Below are 18,980 nucleotides of genomic sequence, written 5' to 3' on the forward strand. Positions count from 1 at the left end.
TTTGTGGCCAGTGGAAGTCCCTTCAAAGCAGTGGTCTCTTTGTTTGGGTTTTGTTGTTGTTGTTGTTTTTTACATTGCTGCCTCATTCTTTGAGTGCTTCTTTGCTTTCCAGCTCCATATATTTCAGGTTCATCTTGTACTTTTCCCTGCTTCAGCTTTGAATTAGCCATTTCTCCAAGGAGCCTTGATTCCTTTTAGAGGAAGAGTGTGCATTTAGGAGATAGAATCTGGGTGCTGGGTGTTCATTCCTATTAGACTGTCATTGATTCTAGTTCCCCTTAGTGGAAAGAGCTAGTAAATATATGTGTATACATACCTTTCATAAACATTTTTATGCAGCTAGGCTCACCTGCCTGCTCCTTCCTCTCTCTCTCCCTCTGTCTTTATCTCACCATGAGTTCGTGCTGAACCTACAATTCCAATTTAAAACCATAGAGTTTTCCAGTTTTCCATTTTTGTATTGCCCTTCTGAGTGGAAAAACCTGGTGCTCAACATTTTTGTTTGTCCAGTCCTAGAATGCATTAAGTTGTTTTAGAATTAAGTGATACCACTATTTAAAAAAAGGCATATTAACAGTTTAGAATCTTCTTTCAGTTGTTTTAGTCTGAAAGTAGTCAAAATACTTTGTTCAGAAGTTATTGGAGTTGGTTCTTTTTTTCTCCTTCAGTGTGGTTAAATTATTCATTTGAAATATAGTTAAGTCTGTTTGCTTGTTTTATTCCATTTTTGGTTTTGCCCATCTTTGTTGATTATATTTTGAATGTGGAATGTATTAGCATAGTTCAAACAAAGTATATTCAGAAGTATCACTCTTCAGTCTAGCTCCATAAAGTTCCTTGGATTGCATTAACTTTATAAATTAACTTGGAAAACTGAAATCTTTATATAATGTTGAATTCTGTCCAAAGGCAAGAGGTGTCTTCCCATTGTTCAGATCTACTTTTGGGTCTTTCAAGTCTGTTTTAAAATTTTTCTCACACAGATTGTGCCTATCTGGGACTGGTGAATTTTTGGGGGGCAGTTCCCACAAAAATTTCTCTGTTTCTTCTATGAAAATTGAATTGATTAGGCTTTCTAACTTTAATGGGATCAATTTTGGTAATCTGTAATTCCTTAGGAAATTATGCATTTTATATACGTTTCCAAATTTGTTTAAAATTAAGTCTGCAAACTAAGTAGTCTTTTATAATTTTTAAAATTCCTTGTTTCACTGGTTATTTATCTCATTGTTTCTTATATACTTGTGCTTCTACTTTTTTCCCCTAAATCATGCTAGCGTAGTGCACTGTCTATTTTTTTCAAAACAACAGTTTATTAGATCTGCTAATTTTCTATTCTCCTCCTCATTCATTTCTGCTTTTATATTCTTGGTACTTTGTGGTTCTTTTTTTTAGATTTTTGGGCTCGGTATTTAGTTAATTTTGGGGTTTTTTTTTATTGGTAAGTGTCTATAGTACAGTGAATTTTCTCTTAAACATGTCTTGCAGTGCATCCCATAAGTTGTTGACATAGTATTTTGTCATTTTTTAAAAAAATTCTGTAGTTTCAGCTCTCTTTAACCCAGGAGTTAATATGAGGCTTTTAAACGTCCATATGGAAAGCCTTTTTGGTTTTTGTTAGTAAATTCTAGTGTCTTTGCATTGTGATCAAAGTATTGTTTATAATATTTCTATCTTATGGAAGTTACTAGTGTTTTACAGTTTTTTGCTAACTATATAATCAATTTTTGTGAATGTTTTGTGGGTATGTGAGAAGAATATGTGTTTATCAGGGTGCAACATTTGACAAGTATCCGTAAGCTCTACACCATTATGTTTAAATTGCTTTATCTCTTTATTTATATTTTGTCTACTTGATCTGTGTTATATTGAGAGTGCTGTGAAGTCTCATTACTACTGTTTCCGTGTATGTCTCATTATATCTCCTATAGCTATAAGTGGCTGTTGTGTTATTTGATGCCTTTACAGAAAAAGTTTGCTGAATCTTGATCTAGTAGATTGATCAAGGGCTCTTGGGAATGGCAGTAACTCTGTTCTTGCATGTTGAAAATTTTTTCTGTTGGTTTACATTTTATTTCCTTGAGTTTCTAGAAAGTACAGCTGCATTGTTGTATTGCTTTATGTTGCTTTTTAGAAGTTTGTTCATTTAATTCTCTTGATCTTTTAAGTTATTTTGATCTTTTTGCCTGGAGACCTTAAGAATGGTTTTTCATCTTTAAAGTCTAATAGTTTTCCTGGAATGTTTCTCTGAGTATATTACTGCAGGTCAGTCTTCCCAGGTGTTTGGCAGGCCCTTTTAGTATGCAGAATCAGGTCTAATTTCTGGAGATTTTTCTTAGATTGTAGTTTAATATTCTATTCCATTTAATTTTTCTTAAAGATGTCCAATATATGTATGGTTGGTCTTCTTTACCTTTCATTATGGTGACTTTTTCTGACCCTTGTTTCTTCTTTCTTTAGTCTCTTATTCTCATGGTAGTTTTCTGTTTTCTTCAGTTTCCCTTATTAACTTCTCATTTGAATCTGTTCTTCCTTAGGCAGTTTGTAATTCAGTTCTTTTCCTGTATGATTTTTATTTCTTTCCTGAGTTTTGTCAACTCTTTTCTTCTTTCTGTTCTTAGTTTTGAAGTTTCTTATTCAGGCCATGTTTTCGTATCTTCAAAATTTTTGTTTAAGGATATTTAATTCATATATTAATAACAATATAGAGTGTTATGTTACAGTGTTGTCTTATAGTTTTCGTCTTCATGGTTTTTTTCGGGGGTTGGGGATGGGGAGAGTTACCAGCTATAGTGATTCTCATTTTCTGTTTACCTCTTGCAGTGGCTTTCTGTTGTTCCTTTGCATTTCTTGGACAGGGCTGTTTATTTGGGGTGGTTTGAGATGTGTAGTTCAAGTGCTTCCTCTTCTGTCAGTGTAGCAAAGTATGGTTTCTTTGAATGCTTTCAGGGTGGTGGCAGTGTGGTTGTGGGTCTTTCCATTTTTTTCCTGCTTTCTTTGTCCTGGAGTCCTAAGTTTCCCCCTCTGTGCTTTTTTTTCCCCTTCACACAGTCTCTAAAGGACTCCTTCCCTTCCTCTTGCCCTCTGCTGCCCAGAAACAGTGCCTTCCAGGCTGCCTTCTAGAGTCTTCAGGCACTTTTAAGTCAGTTTCCTGTAGCCAGTGCTCTGATCTACCAGGATTCTGAATATTTATCAACCGTCTCATTGTGGGAATGGTTGTAATTTAATCTTGGCCTCTCAGTTTCCTTTCTCTCTCTTCCCCCATGTTTTCTGGGCTCCACCCTCTCTATAAAGCTATATAGAGGCTTGGGTGTGAACTTGAGAAATGACTTCATTGGAAAGTAAGGATTTTCTTTTGGTAATTGAGTCTTGTAGTCTTGTAGTTATGCTTTTCTTAGTTATGCTGCAGGTATATACTTTGTTTTGTTTAATCTTGTTAGGCTTAAAGTTTATGGATGATGTGTTAGGATATTTGGATTTATGTACCATTGCCTCAGCTACTGGCTAAAGCATTCCTAAAATTTCACATTCAGAATCATTCATTGTCCGTGTTTTCATACACTGTTGTCTCTGTGCCATCCAGGGTGGTGATGTAGCATTTCTTAAAAGAGAATTGTACTGTTGTCTCTGGATTTTCTCCTGAGCCACTGACAGACACCTTTTCTGCAAGTTTTGATGCTGGTTCTTTCTTGATCTTATCAGATGATACCAGTAGAAGGTTTCAGAGACAAACCAGTACTTTCTCAATGGTTTATTGACTAAAATGTTGAAGGATTACAGTTGTTTGGTTATCCAGAATAATACTCAAAGATATATGCAGAACAGAAACAGATTCACAGACATAGAAAACAAACTAATGGTTACCAAAAGGACGAGGGTGGAGGGAGGGACAAATTTAGGGATATGGGATTAACAGATACAAACTAATATATATGTAATAGATGAACAACAAGGATATACTGTATAGCACAGGGAATTATACCATTATCTAGTAATAACCTGTAATGGAATATAATCTGCAAAAATACTGAATCACTAAGCTGTATACCTGAAACTAACATAATATTGTAAATCAAATATACTGCAATAAAAACAAAAATAAAATACTACATACCACTGCTTTAAAAAATAATACACTTGTACATGTTTAGGCAATGGCAGCTATTTCTAGACTGGCCAATAGCAGTTGTAGAATACCTTAAATTGTATGATGCAGTCCAACAAATGCATTCAGTTAAAATGTGAAAAAATCATGTTTTAGAATAGAAGAAATGGTGTTGAGTCTCAGAGTACATATAGGCTGCAACAAGAGTAGAGTAGCTTTGGTGTAAGACATTTTTGGAGGTCTGTGCCATGGGATTTTATTAAAGATAGAACCTGTTACATAGTACTTTAAGAACTTTAATAATAACTGCTTTGGAAAGGATGGGTCTACCTTTTCCTGAGCTTCATAATATTGTAAGATTCCAATATATAGTATTTTACAAGGGAGTTTTGGTTGTAGCGGACAATAGGAACTATTGTTAGAATCTGTTAGTTAATATAAGCAGATAGGACTCGTTTCAAACACTGCTCTTAAACTTCTACTTAAAGGACATTAAAGTTTGTAATAAATTTTTGATAAATGTTGTCTCTAGCTCTAGGAGAAGTGGGTGGGTTTTATATTGGTGAAATAGAATACAGTTACACAAAAAGTATCAGAATCTTAAATAAGCAGGCTGTTAATGACTATCATGTTACTCTGAAGGCTAGAGTATAACCTTTATAGTTACCCCATTCTCCTTGTTGCTTCCTGTCATAATTGTCCTTGGATTAATTCACTGTGACCTGGTGACTGAAACAAAGCAGCTTTTATTTAATCAATGAATATTTATTGAGCATCTCCTCTGTCCCTGTGAGCAGAGATTTGGGTTGAAGGAAGGACCTTTCCAAGAGAAGAAAACGGCCAAAACACTGACTCGGGAATGAAAGCATAGCGACCGTTTAAGAAAAAAACAGTGAGTCAGTTTGACTAGAGCAAAGAGCATCTGTAACTGTCAGATGACAGTGGTTCCTGAGAAAGGGAAAGGCAGGGTTATCCTTGAAAAGGAGAAGAAACTTAACCCTAAATAAGAGGAAAAGAGATCACTGAGACCTTTGGAAATCAAGAGGAAAAGCGTGTAAAAGGCCTTTATGCTGCACATTATTTTAGTGAATGAAGTGGTGGTGAAACTTTGGGAGTAAGTTGCGAACTTAGCAGACATATTCACTTACAACCTTATGCTACTACTGTGGAGTGCAATTTCATAAAAGACACGTTGGAAATGCATTAAAGTTGAAGCTATGTTTCAGGCTGCATAATGAATATTAATAGCGTAACAGAGTGTACAGAGCTGTTCTGATAATCGTTAGATTTTTAGAATATGAATCTTCCTTTGCTAGAAAATACACTCATATTTTGGGATGATTTGGAGGAAGAGGGCCAATAAGTATAAATAAAAACACATCCAAATAATGTCATTTTTAATAGTATAACTAGATTTAGAGACGTTTTTCCCTGGAGTCAGACTTTAATGGGTTTTTTGTTGTTGTTGTTGTAGTTTGTTTTAATACTGTGATACATTGTTAGTTTTTTAACTGCTTTCATTTAAAATATGATCTCCAATGGAAAATGTGTATATGAAGTAGGTACTCTTGGGGATTAAGTTCTGAACAAGGAGCAAAACTAACTGGAAATTTAAAATTACTTGATTCCGCATGGGCATGTAAGGACTTAGATTTAGTTTTTTTGTTTTTTTATTGGAGTACATACAGTTTACTTAAAATGTTGAGTTAGTTTCAGATGTATAGCAAAGTGATTCAGTTATACATATACATATATCTATTCTTTTTCAGATTCTATTTCCCATATAGGTTATTACAGAGTACTCAATAGAGTTCCCTGTGCTATACAGTATGTCCTCGTCGATTATATATTTTACATATAGTAGTGTATATATGTTAATCCCAGCCTCCTAATTTATACCCCCCTGCCACCTTTGCCCTTTGGTAACCATAAGTTTGTTTTCTAAGTTTGTGAGTCTGTTTCTGTTTTGTAAGTAAATTCATTTGTATCAATTTTTTTAGATTCCACATATAAGCAATATCATACGATATTTGTTTTTCTGCCGGGCTTATTTACTTCGTATGATAATGTCTGGGTCCATCCATGTGGCTGCAAGTGGCATTGATTCATTCTTTATGGCTAATATTCCATTCTGTATATGTATCACATCCTCTTTATCCATTCCTCTGTCGGTGGACATGTCTTGGGTATTGGAAATAGTGCTGCAGTGAACATTGGGGTGCATGTATCTTTTCGAAATATGGTTTTCTCTGGATATATGCCCAGGAGTGGGATTGCTGGATCATATGAGAGCTCTAATTTTAGTTTTTTAAGGAACCTCCATATTCTTCTCCATAGTGCTTGTACCAATTTACATTCCCACCAACAGTGTAGGAGGGTTCCCTTTTCTCCACACCCTCTCCAGCATTGTTCATAAACTTTCTGACGATGGCCATTCTGACCAGGGTGAGGTGATACCTCATAGTTTTGATTTGCATTTCTCTAATAATTAGTGCTGTTGAGCATCTTTTCATGTGCTTTTTGGCCATCTGTATGTCTTCTTTAGAGAAATGTCTCTTTAGATCTTCTGTCCATTTTTTGATTGGGTTGTTTGCTTTTTTGACAGAGCTGCATGAGTTGTTTGTATATTTTGGAGATTAATCCCTTGTTGATTACTTCATTTTCAAATATTTTCTCCCATGCTGTGGGTTGTCTTTTTGTTTTGTTTATGGTTTCCTTTGCTATGCAAAAGCTTTTAAGTTTAATTAGGTCCCATTTGTTTATTTTGTTTCTGTTTTCATTACTCTAGGAGATGGATCCAAAAAAATATTGCTGCAACTTACGTCAAAGAGTGTTGTTCTGCCTATGTTTTCCTCTAAGACTTTTATAGTATCCAGTCTTACACTGAGGTCTTTAATCCACTTTGAGTTTATTTTTGTGTATGGTGTTAGAGAATGTTCTAATTTCATTCCTTTACATGTAGCTGTCCAGTTTTCCCAGCACCACTTATTGAAGAGACTGTCTTTTCTCCATTATATGTTCTTGCCTTCTTTGTCATAGGTTAATAGATCATAGGTGTGTGGGTTTATTTCTGAGCTTTCTGTCCTGTTCCATTGATCCATAAGTCTGTCTTTTTGCCAGCAGTGTTTTGATGACTATAGCTTTGTAGTATAGTCTGAGGTCAGGGAGCCTGATTCCTCCAGCTCAGTTTTCTTTCTCAAGATTGCTTTGGCTATTCAGGGTCTTTTGTGTTTCTGTACAAATTTTAAATCTTTTGTTCTAGATCTGCCAGTAGTAATTTGATAGGGATTGCATTGAATCTGTAGACTACCTTGGGTAGTGTAGTCATTTTGACAGTATTGATTCTTCCAGTCCAGGAACATGGTATATCTTTCCATCTGTTCGTGTCATCTTCAATTTCTTTCATCAGTGTCTTACAGTTTTCAGTTTTTTGCCTCCCTAGGTAGATTTATTCCTAGATATTTTATTCTTTTTTGATGTGATGGAAAATGGGATTGTTTCCTTAATTTCTCTTTCTGATTTTTCACTGTTATTATATAGAAGTGCAACATATTTCTGTGTATTAATTTTATAATTAATCCATTTTTTGGATTCCTTTTATTTCTTCTCTGATTGCTGTGGTTAGGACTTCCAAATCTGTTGAATAAAAGCGGAGACAGTGGACAGCCTTATCTTCTTGCTGATCTTAGAGGGAATGCTTTCAGCTTGTCACAGTTGAGAATGATGTTAGCTGTGAGTTTGTCATATATGGCCTTTATTATGTTAAGGTATGTTCCCTCTATGCCCACTTTCTAGAGAGTTTTTATCATAAATGGGTGTTGAATTTTGTCAAAAGCTTTTTCTGCATCTATTGAGATGATCGTATGGTTTTTCTTCAGTTTGTTAATGTGGTGTATCACACTTATTGATTTGTGGATATTGAAGAATCTTTGTGTCCCTGGGATAAACCCCACTTGATCATGGTGTATAATCCTTTTAATGTGCTGTTGGATTCAGTTTGCTAGTATTTTGTTGAGGATTTTTGCATCTATGTTCATCAGTGATATTGGCCTCTAATTTTCTTTTCTGTGGTATCTTTGTCTAGTTTTGGTATAAGGGTGATGGTGGCCTCATAGAATGAGCTTAGGAGTGTTTCCTTCCTCTGCCATTTTTTGGAACAGTTTCAGAAGGGTAGGAGTTAACTCTTTTCTAAATGTTAGATAGAATTCACCTGTGAAGCCATCTGGTCCTGGTCTTTTGTTTGTTGGCAGTTTTTAAATCACAGTTTCAATTTCAGTGCTTGTGATTGGTCTGTTCATATTTTCTATTTCTTCTAGTTCAGTCTTGGAAGGTTATATCTTTCTTAAGAATTTGTCCATTTCTTCTCGGTTGTCCATTTTATTGGCATACTGTTGCTTGTAGTAGTCTCTTATGATCCTTTGTATTTCTGTGGTGTCCATTGTAACTTTTCCTTTTTCATTTCTAATTTTATTGATTTGAGCCCTCTCCCTTTTTTTCTTTTTGAGTCTAGCTAAAGACTTATCAATTCTGTTTATCTTTTCAAAGAACCAACTTTTAGTTTCATTGATCTTTTCTGGGTTTTTTTTTTTTTTTTTGGTCTCTATTTCATTTATTTCTGCTCTGATCTTTATGATTTCTTTCCTTCTACTAACTTTGGCTTTTGTTTGTTCTTTCTCTAGTTGCTTTAGGTGTAAGTTAAGGTTGTTTATTCGAGATTCCTCTTGTTTCCTGAGGTAAGATTGTATTGCTATAAACTTCCCTCTTAGAACTGCTTTTGCAGTGTCCCATAGGTTTTTGATCATCCTGTTTTTGTTTTCATTTGTCTCTAGGTATTTTTTGATTTCCTCTTTGATTTCTTCAGCGATCCATTGGTTGTTTAGTAGCATATTGTTTAGCCTCTGTGTGTTTTTGTTGTTTTACAGGTTTTTTTCTTGTAGTTGATTTCTGATCTCCTAGTATTGTGGTTGGAAAAGATGCTTGATATGATTTCAAATTTCTTAACTTTACCCAAGCTTGCTTTGTGGCCCAGCATGTGATCTGTTCTGGAGAATGTTCCATGTGCACTTGAGAAGAATGTGTGTTCTGCTGCTTTTGGATGGAATGCTCTATAAATATCAGTTTAATCCATTTGGCCTAATGTGACATTTAAGGCCTGTCTTTTGTTATTGATTTTTCTGTCTGGATGATCTGTCCATTGATGTAAGTGAGGTGTTAAAATCCCCCACTGTTAATTGTGCTGTCAATTTCATCTTTTATGGCTGCTACATCAAGGTTCTCCTATGTTGGCTGCATATATTTTTACAGTTGTTAAATCCTCTTCTTGGATTGATCCTTTGATCAGTATGTAGTGTCCTCCTTTGTCTCTTGTAACAGTCTTTAAAGTCTATTTTGTCTAATACGAGTATTGCTACTCCAGATTTCTTTTGATTTCCTTCCATTTGCATGGGATACCTTTTCCCATCCTCTCACTTTCAGTCTGTATGTGTCCCTAGATCTGAAGTGGGTCTCTTGTAGACAGCATATATATAGGTCTTGTTTTCGTATCCATTCATCAGGTCTGTCTTTTGGTTGGAGCATTTAATCCATTTATATTTAACGTAATAACTGATACGTATGTTTTTGTTGCCATTTTGTTAGTTGTTTTGGATTTGTGTTTGTAGGTCTTTTTTCTTCCCTTCCTCTTTTTGTTCTCTTGTGATTTGATGACTATCTTTAGTGTTATGTTTGGATTCCTTTTTCTTTTTTGTGTGTATATCTATTGTAGACTTTTGGTTTGTGTTTACTGTGAGGTTTTGAAATAGCAGTATATATATATATATATATATATACACGATTGTTTTAAGTTGCTCGTCCCTTATTTCAAATGCATTTCCAATATCCTGCATTTGTACTCTTCTCTTCTCACAGTTGCTGGTTTTGATACCATATTTGTGTGTGAATGATTTCCTACCTTTACTGTATGTTTGTTTACCTTTACTGGTGAGCTTTCCCATTTGTAATTTTCTTGTTTCCAGTTGTGGTCTCTTCTTTTCTGCCTAGAGAAGTTCCTTTAGCATTTATTTGTAAAGCTAGTTTGGTAGTGCTGAATTCTCTTATTAGCTTTTGCTTGTCTGTAAAGCTTTTGATTTTGCCATCGAATCTGAATGAGAGCCTTGCTGGGTAGAGTATTCTTGGTTGCAGGCTTTTCCCTTTCATCACTTTAAATATATCTTGCCACTCCCTTCTGGCCTGCAGAGTTCTGCTGAAAAATCACTTGATAACCTTATGGGGATTCTCTTGTATGTTATTTGTTGCTTTGCCCTTGTTGCTTTTTTTTTTTTTAAGCATTGTAATTTATTTTTCATTGAAGTAAAGTTGAATTACAATGTTGTGTCAATTACTGCTGTGCAGCAGTGACTCAGTTTTATACACACACACACACACACACACACATTCTTTTTCGCATTCTTTTCCATTATGGTTTATCACAGGATGTGGAATATAGTTCCCTGTGCTATCCAGTAGGACCTTGTTGTTTATCCATTCTATGTATGCACCAGTTTGCATCTGCTAATCCAAAACTCCCACTCCTACCTTCTCCAACCCTCCTCCCCCTTGGCAACCACCAGTCTATTCTCTATGTCCCTGATGTTTTTTCTGTTTCATAGATAGGTTCATTTGTGTCATATTTTAGATTCCACCTATAAGGGATATCATATGGTATTTGTCTTTATCTTTCTGACTTACTTCACTGAGTATGATAATCTCTAGGTCCATCCATGTTGCTGCAAATGACATTATTTTGTTCTTTTTTATAGCTGAGTAGTATTCCATTGTATTTATGTACCATATCTTCTTTATCCATTCATCTGTTGATGGACATTTAGGTTGTTTCCATGTCTTGGCTGTTGTGAATAGTGCTGCTATGAACATAGGGGTACATGTATCTTTTTGAATTGTAATTTTGTCTGGATATATGCCCAGGAGTCAGATTGCTGGATCATATGGTTATTCTATTTTTAGTTTTGTGAGGAACATCCTATACTGTTTTCCACCGTGGCTACACCAGCTTACATTACCACCAACTGTAGGAAGGTTCCCTTTTCTCCGCACCCTCTCCAGCATTTAACTGTTTGTAGACTTTTTAATGGTGGCCGTTCTGACTGGCATGAGGTGGTACCTCATTGTAGTTTTTATTTGCATTTCTCTGATTTGCGATGTTGAGCATCTTTTCATGTACCTATTGGCCATCTGTATTTCTTCTTTGGAGAAATGTCTCTTTAGGTCTTCTGCCCATTTTTTGATTGGGTTGTTTGTTTTTTTGTCTCCTTGTTTCTTTCAATATTTTCTTTTTGTCTTTAATTTTTGTCAGTTCTATTACTATGTGTCTCAGCATGCTCCTCGGGTTTATCCTGCCTGGGACTCTCTGCACTTCCTGGACTAGGTGACTGTTTCCTTTCCCATGTTAGGGAAGTTTTCAGTTATTATCTCTTCAAATTTTTTCATTCTGGACTCCTATAATGTAAACGTTGGTGCATTTAATGTTGTCCCAGAGGTCTCTTAAATTGTCCTCATTTCTTTTTATTCTTTATCCTGTTCCACAGCAGTGATTTCCACCATTCTGTCTTCCCGCTCACTTATCCGTTCTACTTCATTTATTCTGCTATTTATTTCATCTAGTGTATTTTTCATTTCAGTTATTGTTCAGCTCTGTTTGTTTATCTTCTAGCTCTTTGTTAAAACATTTCTTGTATCTTCTTGGTCTGTGCCTCCATTTTTTTTCTGAGATCTTGGACTGTCTTTACTATCATTACTCTGAATTCTTTTTCAGGTAGACTGCCTATTTCCACTTCACTTAGTTGTTGTTCTGGGGTTTTATCTTGTTCCCTCCTCTGGAACATATTTCTTTGCCATCTCATTTTGTGTAACTTTCTGTGTTTGTAGTCCCACAGGCTGCAGGATTGTAGTTCCTCTTGCTTCTGGTGTCTGCCCCCTGGTGGGTGAGGCTGGTCTGAGAGGCTTGTGCAGGCCTCCCAGTGGGAGGGACTGGTGCCTTGATTTAGATTTAGTTTTAACTTAAGCCTTCATTTTAGAGTTAGTTTTATGAATCATATTTATTGAATCACTTTTTGTAAAAGCAGTGGGAAATTCTTAATCTTATTTTTAGATAGCCTTCCATTCAGTTAAATAACAAGTGCAGATAATGGACTTTTTACACTTACTGTTTAGCGTGTTTATAATTTCTAAGTGAAGATTTTTGCTAAGTTCAGGGAAGGTTTCTATTATGCAGGTAGTGCTGTTCTGAGTCTCAAATGACTTATGCAGTCAGGGGAAAGATATACAGGTTTATAGTGGCTCTCATCGTGAAACTATGTTGTTGGTCATTTCCTCTCCAACATCCCCTCCTGAGGTCTTCACTCCAACATCCACTTCTCAGTGACACCTTTCCTGCCTACCTTATCTAAAATGTCACCCTTCTCTTGCATTTCGTGTCTTTTTCTTGTTTTTTTCCTTCTTAGAACTCATCTAACTTATTATGGTATTATGCCTACATATCTTTTGATCTGACTTCCCTATTAAAAAGTAAGTTTTGTGTGCATAAGAGTTTGTGTTTCATTCTGTACTCTATCCCTAGTGCCTAGGACAATGCCTGGTAAGTAGTATGTCCTCAGTAAATGTGTGTTTAATGAGTATATGTTAACCATAGTCTATATACAGATTTTCTATTATATATATATAAATCTATATATAGATTTTCAAGGTAAAATCTGTCTGTTATAGCTGCGTGTTTGCAATGCATCATGAATTTGCATCAGAGGAGGTAACCTTAAAAACTTGTTTTTAAAAAAATCTACTTTTTGTATGTTAAATTAGAAACCTTGATCTTTGAGTAATAGTTGAAATCATTTAAGAAACTGACACTAAGGTAGAAATCTGGCACATAAAAACCCATAAGCAGTGCTGCTTCAGTTAGATGAGGATATTAAAGTCTTTTTTTTTTTGTACAGGTGCAAGTGGCATGAAGAAAATGATATTCTCCTCTGTGCTTTAGCTGTTTGCAAGAAAATTGCGTAAGTTGGAGAAAGGAGTTTCTTCCTAATGCTCTATTCTGCACTGAATTCTTTGCAACTTTGCTTGTTGTTGCTTTGGCATTCAGGGTGCATCACTGTTTACCTCTATTTCCACAAGTGTCTTTTAAAACAAAGGTTTTTTAAATCATGTTACTTGTATTCTTCTGCCCATGTCACTACTTGTCTGGTGTAGTTACCACCTGAGCAATTTGAGCCTTCAGAAGCACTTATTGAAAATTTTTTCTTCTAGGATCCCTGTAGGAAAGTGAAGTTCCCTACTGTCATTAAGAACAGCACTTCCTTGTGAAGGTGCTCAAAAAATATAGACCCTTTTCTCCTCATTTTGTAGGGGAAAGTACCTGCAGCCTCAGATCAGTGGAAGCTCTGGTAATCCCTTTACACAGCTGATGATAGTTGGTTCTGAGGATGCATAAGTGTTTCTAAGTTTTAGCCCTATTGCTGGTGTTGCCTCTCCCTGCCTTAAATATTTGAGAGTTCTGGTGCTCTTTACCCTCATTCCCATTCACTTATAATGAATCTGAAATTTTATTTGGTAATCAAAGGATTGCTTACCAGTAATGACCAGTTTTATGATATGTACTGCTACCTATTCCCATTTTTTCTCCAAATCTCTAAATTTCTTTTTTCCCAATTTACAACAATATCTCACATGCTTTGTCAGAAATTTTTAAAATGTGAATGCTTTTAGAATGAATTAGATAAGATTCTGATAATAAGCATTTTAAATTCCTTTTTAAAGATACTGCATCAGTAATTCTCTGGCCACTCTCTTTGGAATCCAGCTCACAGAGGCTCATGTACCACTTCAAGATTATGAGGCCAGCAATAGTGTGACACCCAAAATGGTTGTACTGGATGCAGGGCGTTACCAGGTAAGGAGCTGACTTTTGGGGGCCGCTAGTCTCTCAAGATCAGGCCTTTGTTTGGTTCTCTCTTCTGTTAAAAATTTTTTTTGATCCTTCATGGAATGTCAGTTTTTAATCCAGTTGGATCTTACAAAAAATCCTTTTCCTTCCTTGTATATTTTCCTACAGTACTTAACAAAGAAAATTAAAATTAGCATTAGTGTTTATACAAAACACATCCAAACATTTATTCCAAAAATTAGGTGATACACATTTTTGAAGTAGATATTTTAAATATAAGACCTGATTCAGGATTTGATTAGAGGCTATCTAATTTCCCTACCACCCCTCTTCCCTCCTTGGTATTTACTTACTAGTAGGCCTCTCTACACTACCGAGAGCATAGCAATTAAGAGTTATGGGCCCTCAAGTTAGAATTCCTAAATTGCACTTCAGGCTCTGGTACACATAGGCTGTGTGACTCTCTGCAAGTTATTTGAACTTTCTGTGCTGATTCCTTATCTGTAGAACAAGAATAATAATAAGGGCTAGTAGTCGTCGTAGGATTAAATGCAGCAGTATATGAAAGTACTAAGATCTCTGACTTAGTAACATTTATTATCTACTATGTTCTATTTTTAAATAGTTAATAAAATAGTGAAAAGGGAACCCCAAAATGGAATGAACTATTGATAAAACAACTATTAGGATCAATCTCAAAGGCATTACTTAACGCTTAGCAAAAGCAGCAGTCTCAAAAGGTTATGTAATGTATGATTCCGTTTATATGACATTGTTAAATACAAATGATAATGATGAAGAACATATCAGTGGTTCCCAGGGGTTAGGGGAGGAGGGTATGACTGTAAAGGGAAAGGAGGTTTTTGAGGTGATAGGATGGCTCTGTATCCTGATTGCAATGGTGGTTTCACGAATCTCTTCATTTGTTAAAACTCGTAGAAATGTACACACCAAAGAAGTCTGTCTTACTCCATGATAATTTTAAAAATAAAAAAGAGAGCTCTCCATATAATCTCTGGGCAAGACTCTTCTCTCTGTCCTGTCTACTGTTAACCCTTAACCCAATGGTTCTCCACTAGGACCTATTTTGTGTCCTTCAGGGGACATTTGGCAACACTTGGATACATTTTTGGTTGTCACAGCTGGCGACGGGGTGCTACTGGCATACAGTGGGTAGATAGATACCAGTAAGCCTGCTAAACACCTGACTATGTACGGACAGCCTCCTGAACAAAGTATTATTTAGCCTAAAATGTCAATAGTACCCAGGATGAGAAACACTGCCTTAGCCCCATCATCACCATCTGTGTTGAGACTACCAGATTTAGTCTCATTACCCCTCTTTTCATTGATCACATCAGTCACTATGGAAGCTCAGGATACCTAGATCCTTGCTTATCTCCCACACTCACCTTGTTAGGCTGATTCTGTTTTTCAGCCTTCCCCAACTCCTGAAAAACTTTGTGGGTCTTCTCAATCTCAGTTATCAGCAAAATCTCATGTCTTCAACCTCCTCTTGGGAAGGTCTGTTTTCCTCCTTGGTTGTAACTAAAACTTGGCTGTCCTCTAAAGATACTGCTTCCCTGTTAGCGACACTTTTTTTTTTCTCATTTATCATGGGCTTAGATTTGAAGTAGTTGTCCTTGTTTAACTTTGTGGCCTCTAGACTTCTTTCTGCCTTCTCCCTAAAATCCCTAGGCTTTGAATCACATGCCATTCAGGCTGTAGTACCTGATAAGCCCTTCTTGGAGTCAATAGGCCCCTGAGTTGGTCATCCTCATTCTTAGAGCAACACTGAGCCAGGAGATCAAACAATATTCCTGGCAGAATTCTTGATTTCAGTTTCCCCATAGATGATCCTTCCAGCTGCCTGACATTTCAGTTCCTTGATTTGCCCTTCTCCAGTGATCCTGTCCCCTGCCATACATCAAGTATCCACTCCCATGATCATATTCTAGGCCCCAGTGGCATCTCCCCATAATCTCAATTTCAAGCATCCTACTCTCTGACTACCACTGTCTTTCTCTGGTACATCAGTGCCAACAATTCTTTGATCTCTCCTGGGACCTTCAATTCATTGTATGCCTCCACTGTTCTGCCCTCCTTCGCAGGGTCACTGCATGGCACAACTCCAGGGGTACCAGTCACACATAGACAGATGCTGCAGCCTTGTGTCTCCTCTCCCCACCTTGCCCTTCACCTCCTTCCTTCCCAGCTTAGATTCCTTGCTCCATTATTTTCACTCACTTGCACTATGAACTCCACTGTCCCTTCATTCTTCATCATAGTTGGTTGACAAACACTAACCCTGATTAAATCAACTCCTCACCTCCTCTGTTATACATTTGAAGCTAACCGAGGCTGAAAAGAAACTACCATACTGACTGGTGTTATTAAATATTCATCACCACCAACCTCAAGTGAGCCCTTAACCTTGCCTGGCAGTTGTCCATTTCTCTAGTTTGATTAATCTCTCCCACTCTCCTAGACAGTTATTTCTCACCTTCTCTCACTTCAAACTTCCATCACCTCTTCCTTCATCCTTGTTCTAGCTGATGCTCGTATCCCCTCCTTCTCTGAGAAAATAGAAGCAATCAAGAGGTTTTCCATATATTCCTACCATTGCATCTACCATATACTCTAATGCATGAATTATCTGTGTTTCTATCTAAGACCAATCCTTTTATTTCTCTATTAGCTCTCATTCTCTTACCTACCTAAGGACATGGCTCTCATAATTTCATCAGGGTTTCTCTCTGTTCTGAGTCATTCTTATCAAGAAACCTGCCATAATCTCATTTAAAAAAAAAAAAAACCCTTTCTTGACCCTGTAATTTCCCCCTCAAAGATTGCCCTTGCTCCCCTTCACAGCAGTACTCTTCAGAAGTTGATCAGACATTGGAAAAGTGGGTGTTAGTTTGTATTTAAAGAGTAATTTGAAGTAGATAATCCAATAATAAGAAATAAACATGTTTTCCCCTGGTTTTTTTTTTTGTTGTTGTTGTTGTTACTTATAGAAGCTAAGGATTCACCGTCCAGGATTCTCTCATTTCAGCTCTTCTAATCAGGAACAGAGATCAAACACACCCACTGGTAAGCATCTTACATTTAATAAGAAGGCACCTCAAAGAGTTTAGGGTCTTTTTATGATCCCGGGGTATGGTACTTAAACAGATGATCTAAGTTGGCTTTAGGGTATAAGAATCTTGTTGAATTGGGAGTTTTACTTGGCATAAGCACTTAATTTGGATATGTAGATTTTTGTATCACTTTGATAAAATTTAATTTATTCTTCAGAATTTTGTTCAGGGCATTTAAAATAAAACCTGTTAACTTTTGTAGCAGCTGTAGTTTTATAGTTTTGATATGAAGGTGTCTTTGGGGGAAATGGGAAAGTTTAAAAAAGCCAGTGACATGAAATTTCAAGTGGTCCCTGAGGAACTTCAATTAAGGTTTCCAGGACTTAAAAAGAATATTCTTGTTCAGCCTTTTTGCCTTTACTCTAAGAACTATCTCCCCTATTGACGATCCATTTAATCATGGCTTAGTGAAAAGGCCTGCAGTAGGATGAGTCAATTGAGGGATCTCTAAGACTATAAAATTTCTATATTTCTTTCCTTGTATTTTTAATATCCTAGGTGACTACCCATCTGGGGTGAAAATTTCTGGCCAAAACAGCAGTGTTCGGGGAAGAGGGATTATCCGCTTACTAGAGAGCATCTCCAGTTCCTCCAGCAATATCCACAAATTCTCCAACTGTGAGACCTCACTCTCACCTTAACTGTCCCAAAAAGATGGATACAAATCTTTCTCTTCCTTATCTTAAGGAAGATACTAAGATACTTTTTTCAATTTCTGGAAGAACAACGGACCCAACTTCCCTTCTGACTACAGTCATATTAAACAGATCATATCAACAATAAATGTCACTACTATAAAAACTACTTAATTTGTAAGGAAATTCTGTTTCATAGATTAAAAATAATTGTGGTTGGGGAAGATCTTGGCATTTTTGCTTTTTTCTTGAGGGCTTGTTCTACTTTCTGACTGTATTATGGGAATGCCATTAAAGTTTTGAGTCCTGTAAGAATAAAACTAGCTTTTTCAGAGTTGTGCTTTTGGGAATATTATATTTTGGTATCTTTTCTTCACAATAAAGTATTAAGTATCTGTTATGAAAGGTTTTAAAATAGTTTTAATCTATTTCTTTCCATTATGGAAATGTGGAACTGTACCCTTGAGACCTGCAGCTATTTTCATTGCAGATATCTAAGAAAATCAGCCTTTAACAAAAATAAAGTTTTGCTACTTAGTCTTTGAAATATGCTGACTTTGGCAAAAGTCATTTGCAGGATGAGAAGCCAAAAAGAGATTATGTAGTTTTCCCCAAATAACATGGCTAGATAGTGACCAGATTCCAGGTCCACTTGACCACAAAGCTCTAAGCAGATGTATATTGAGTCAAGTATGTGCCCTGTTTGTGACTGACTTAAACTGGCTCATGTTCGCTACTCAGGCTGTTATATAGCCCTGGAGTAGGAGAAGAGATGTAGTAACCCTTTTTACTTGGAACCACAGTAAGACCATACATGGCAGTGGCAGAGACAGCATTCTAATTTAGGTCTGTTTGGCTCAAAACCCTAGAGAATCACTTGGTGTCTGTCGTAGGACTCTGGTTTATCTTAATAACCATATTCTCCTTTACTGAGTACATACTTTGTGGATATATATACACACATATATACACACACACACATATCATCTTGTAAAATCCTTAATAATCACTCACTCTGAGGAAGGAGGTACCTCCATTTTACAGACACACACAGAACTCAGATTCAGGTCGTATAGTTACTTTATGGAGGAATTGTTAACCAGGTCTGACTCCAAAGACCATGTTACCCATATCCACACTTTCACCTCCTTTTCATCTATTTC

The 18,980-nt window shown here is 36.3% G+C and overlaps 1 protein-coding gene across 3 annotated transcripts in view; it reads left to right on the forward strand.

Annotated features, from left to right (window-relative positions):
- Positions 1-18,092, forward strand: part of MAEL (maelstrom spermatogenic transposon silencer) — a 40,471-nt gene extending 22,379 nt beyond the window's left edge. For 2 of the 3 annotated variants that reach the window (XM_068538350.1, XM_068538351.1), the window contains 4 exons: positions 13,093-13,155; positions 13,916-14,048; positions 17,060-17,135; positions 17,681-18,092. In XM_068538350.1, coding sequence (XP_068394451.1) covers positions 13,093-13,155; positions 13,916-14,048; positions 17,060-17,135; positions 17,681-17,823 — 415 coding nt within the window. In that variant the 3' untranslated portion in view covers positions 17,824-18,092. The remainder of the gene's footprint in view (positions 1-13,092; positions 13,156-13,915; positions 14,049-17,059; positions 17,136-17,680) is intronic. The other variant, XM_068538352.1, reaches the window with a different exon arrangement.
- The last annotated feature ends 888 nt before the right edge of the window (positions 18,093-18,980 follow it).

Source organism: Eschrichtius robustus, chromosome 3 (genome assembly GCF_028021215.1).
Source record: "Eschrichtius robustus isolate mEscRob2 chromosome 3, mEscRob2.pri, whole genome shotgun sequence".
NCBI lineage: Eukaryota > Metazoa > Chordata > Mammalia > Artiodactyla > Eschrichtiidae > Eschrichtius > Eschrichtius robustus.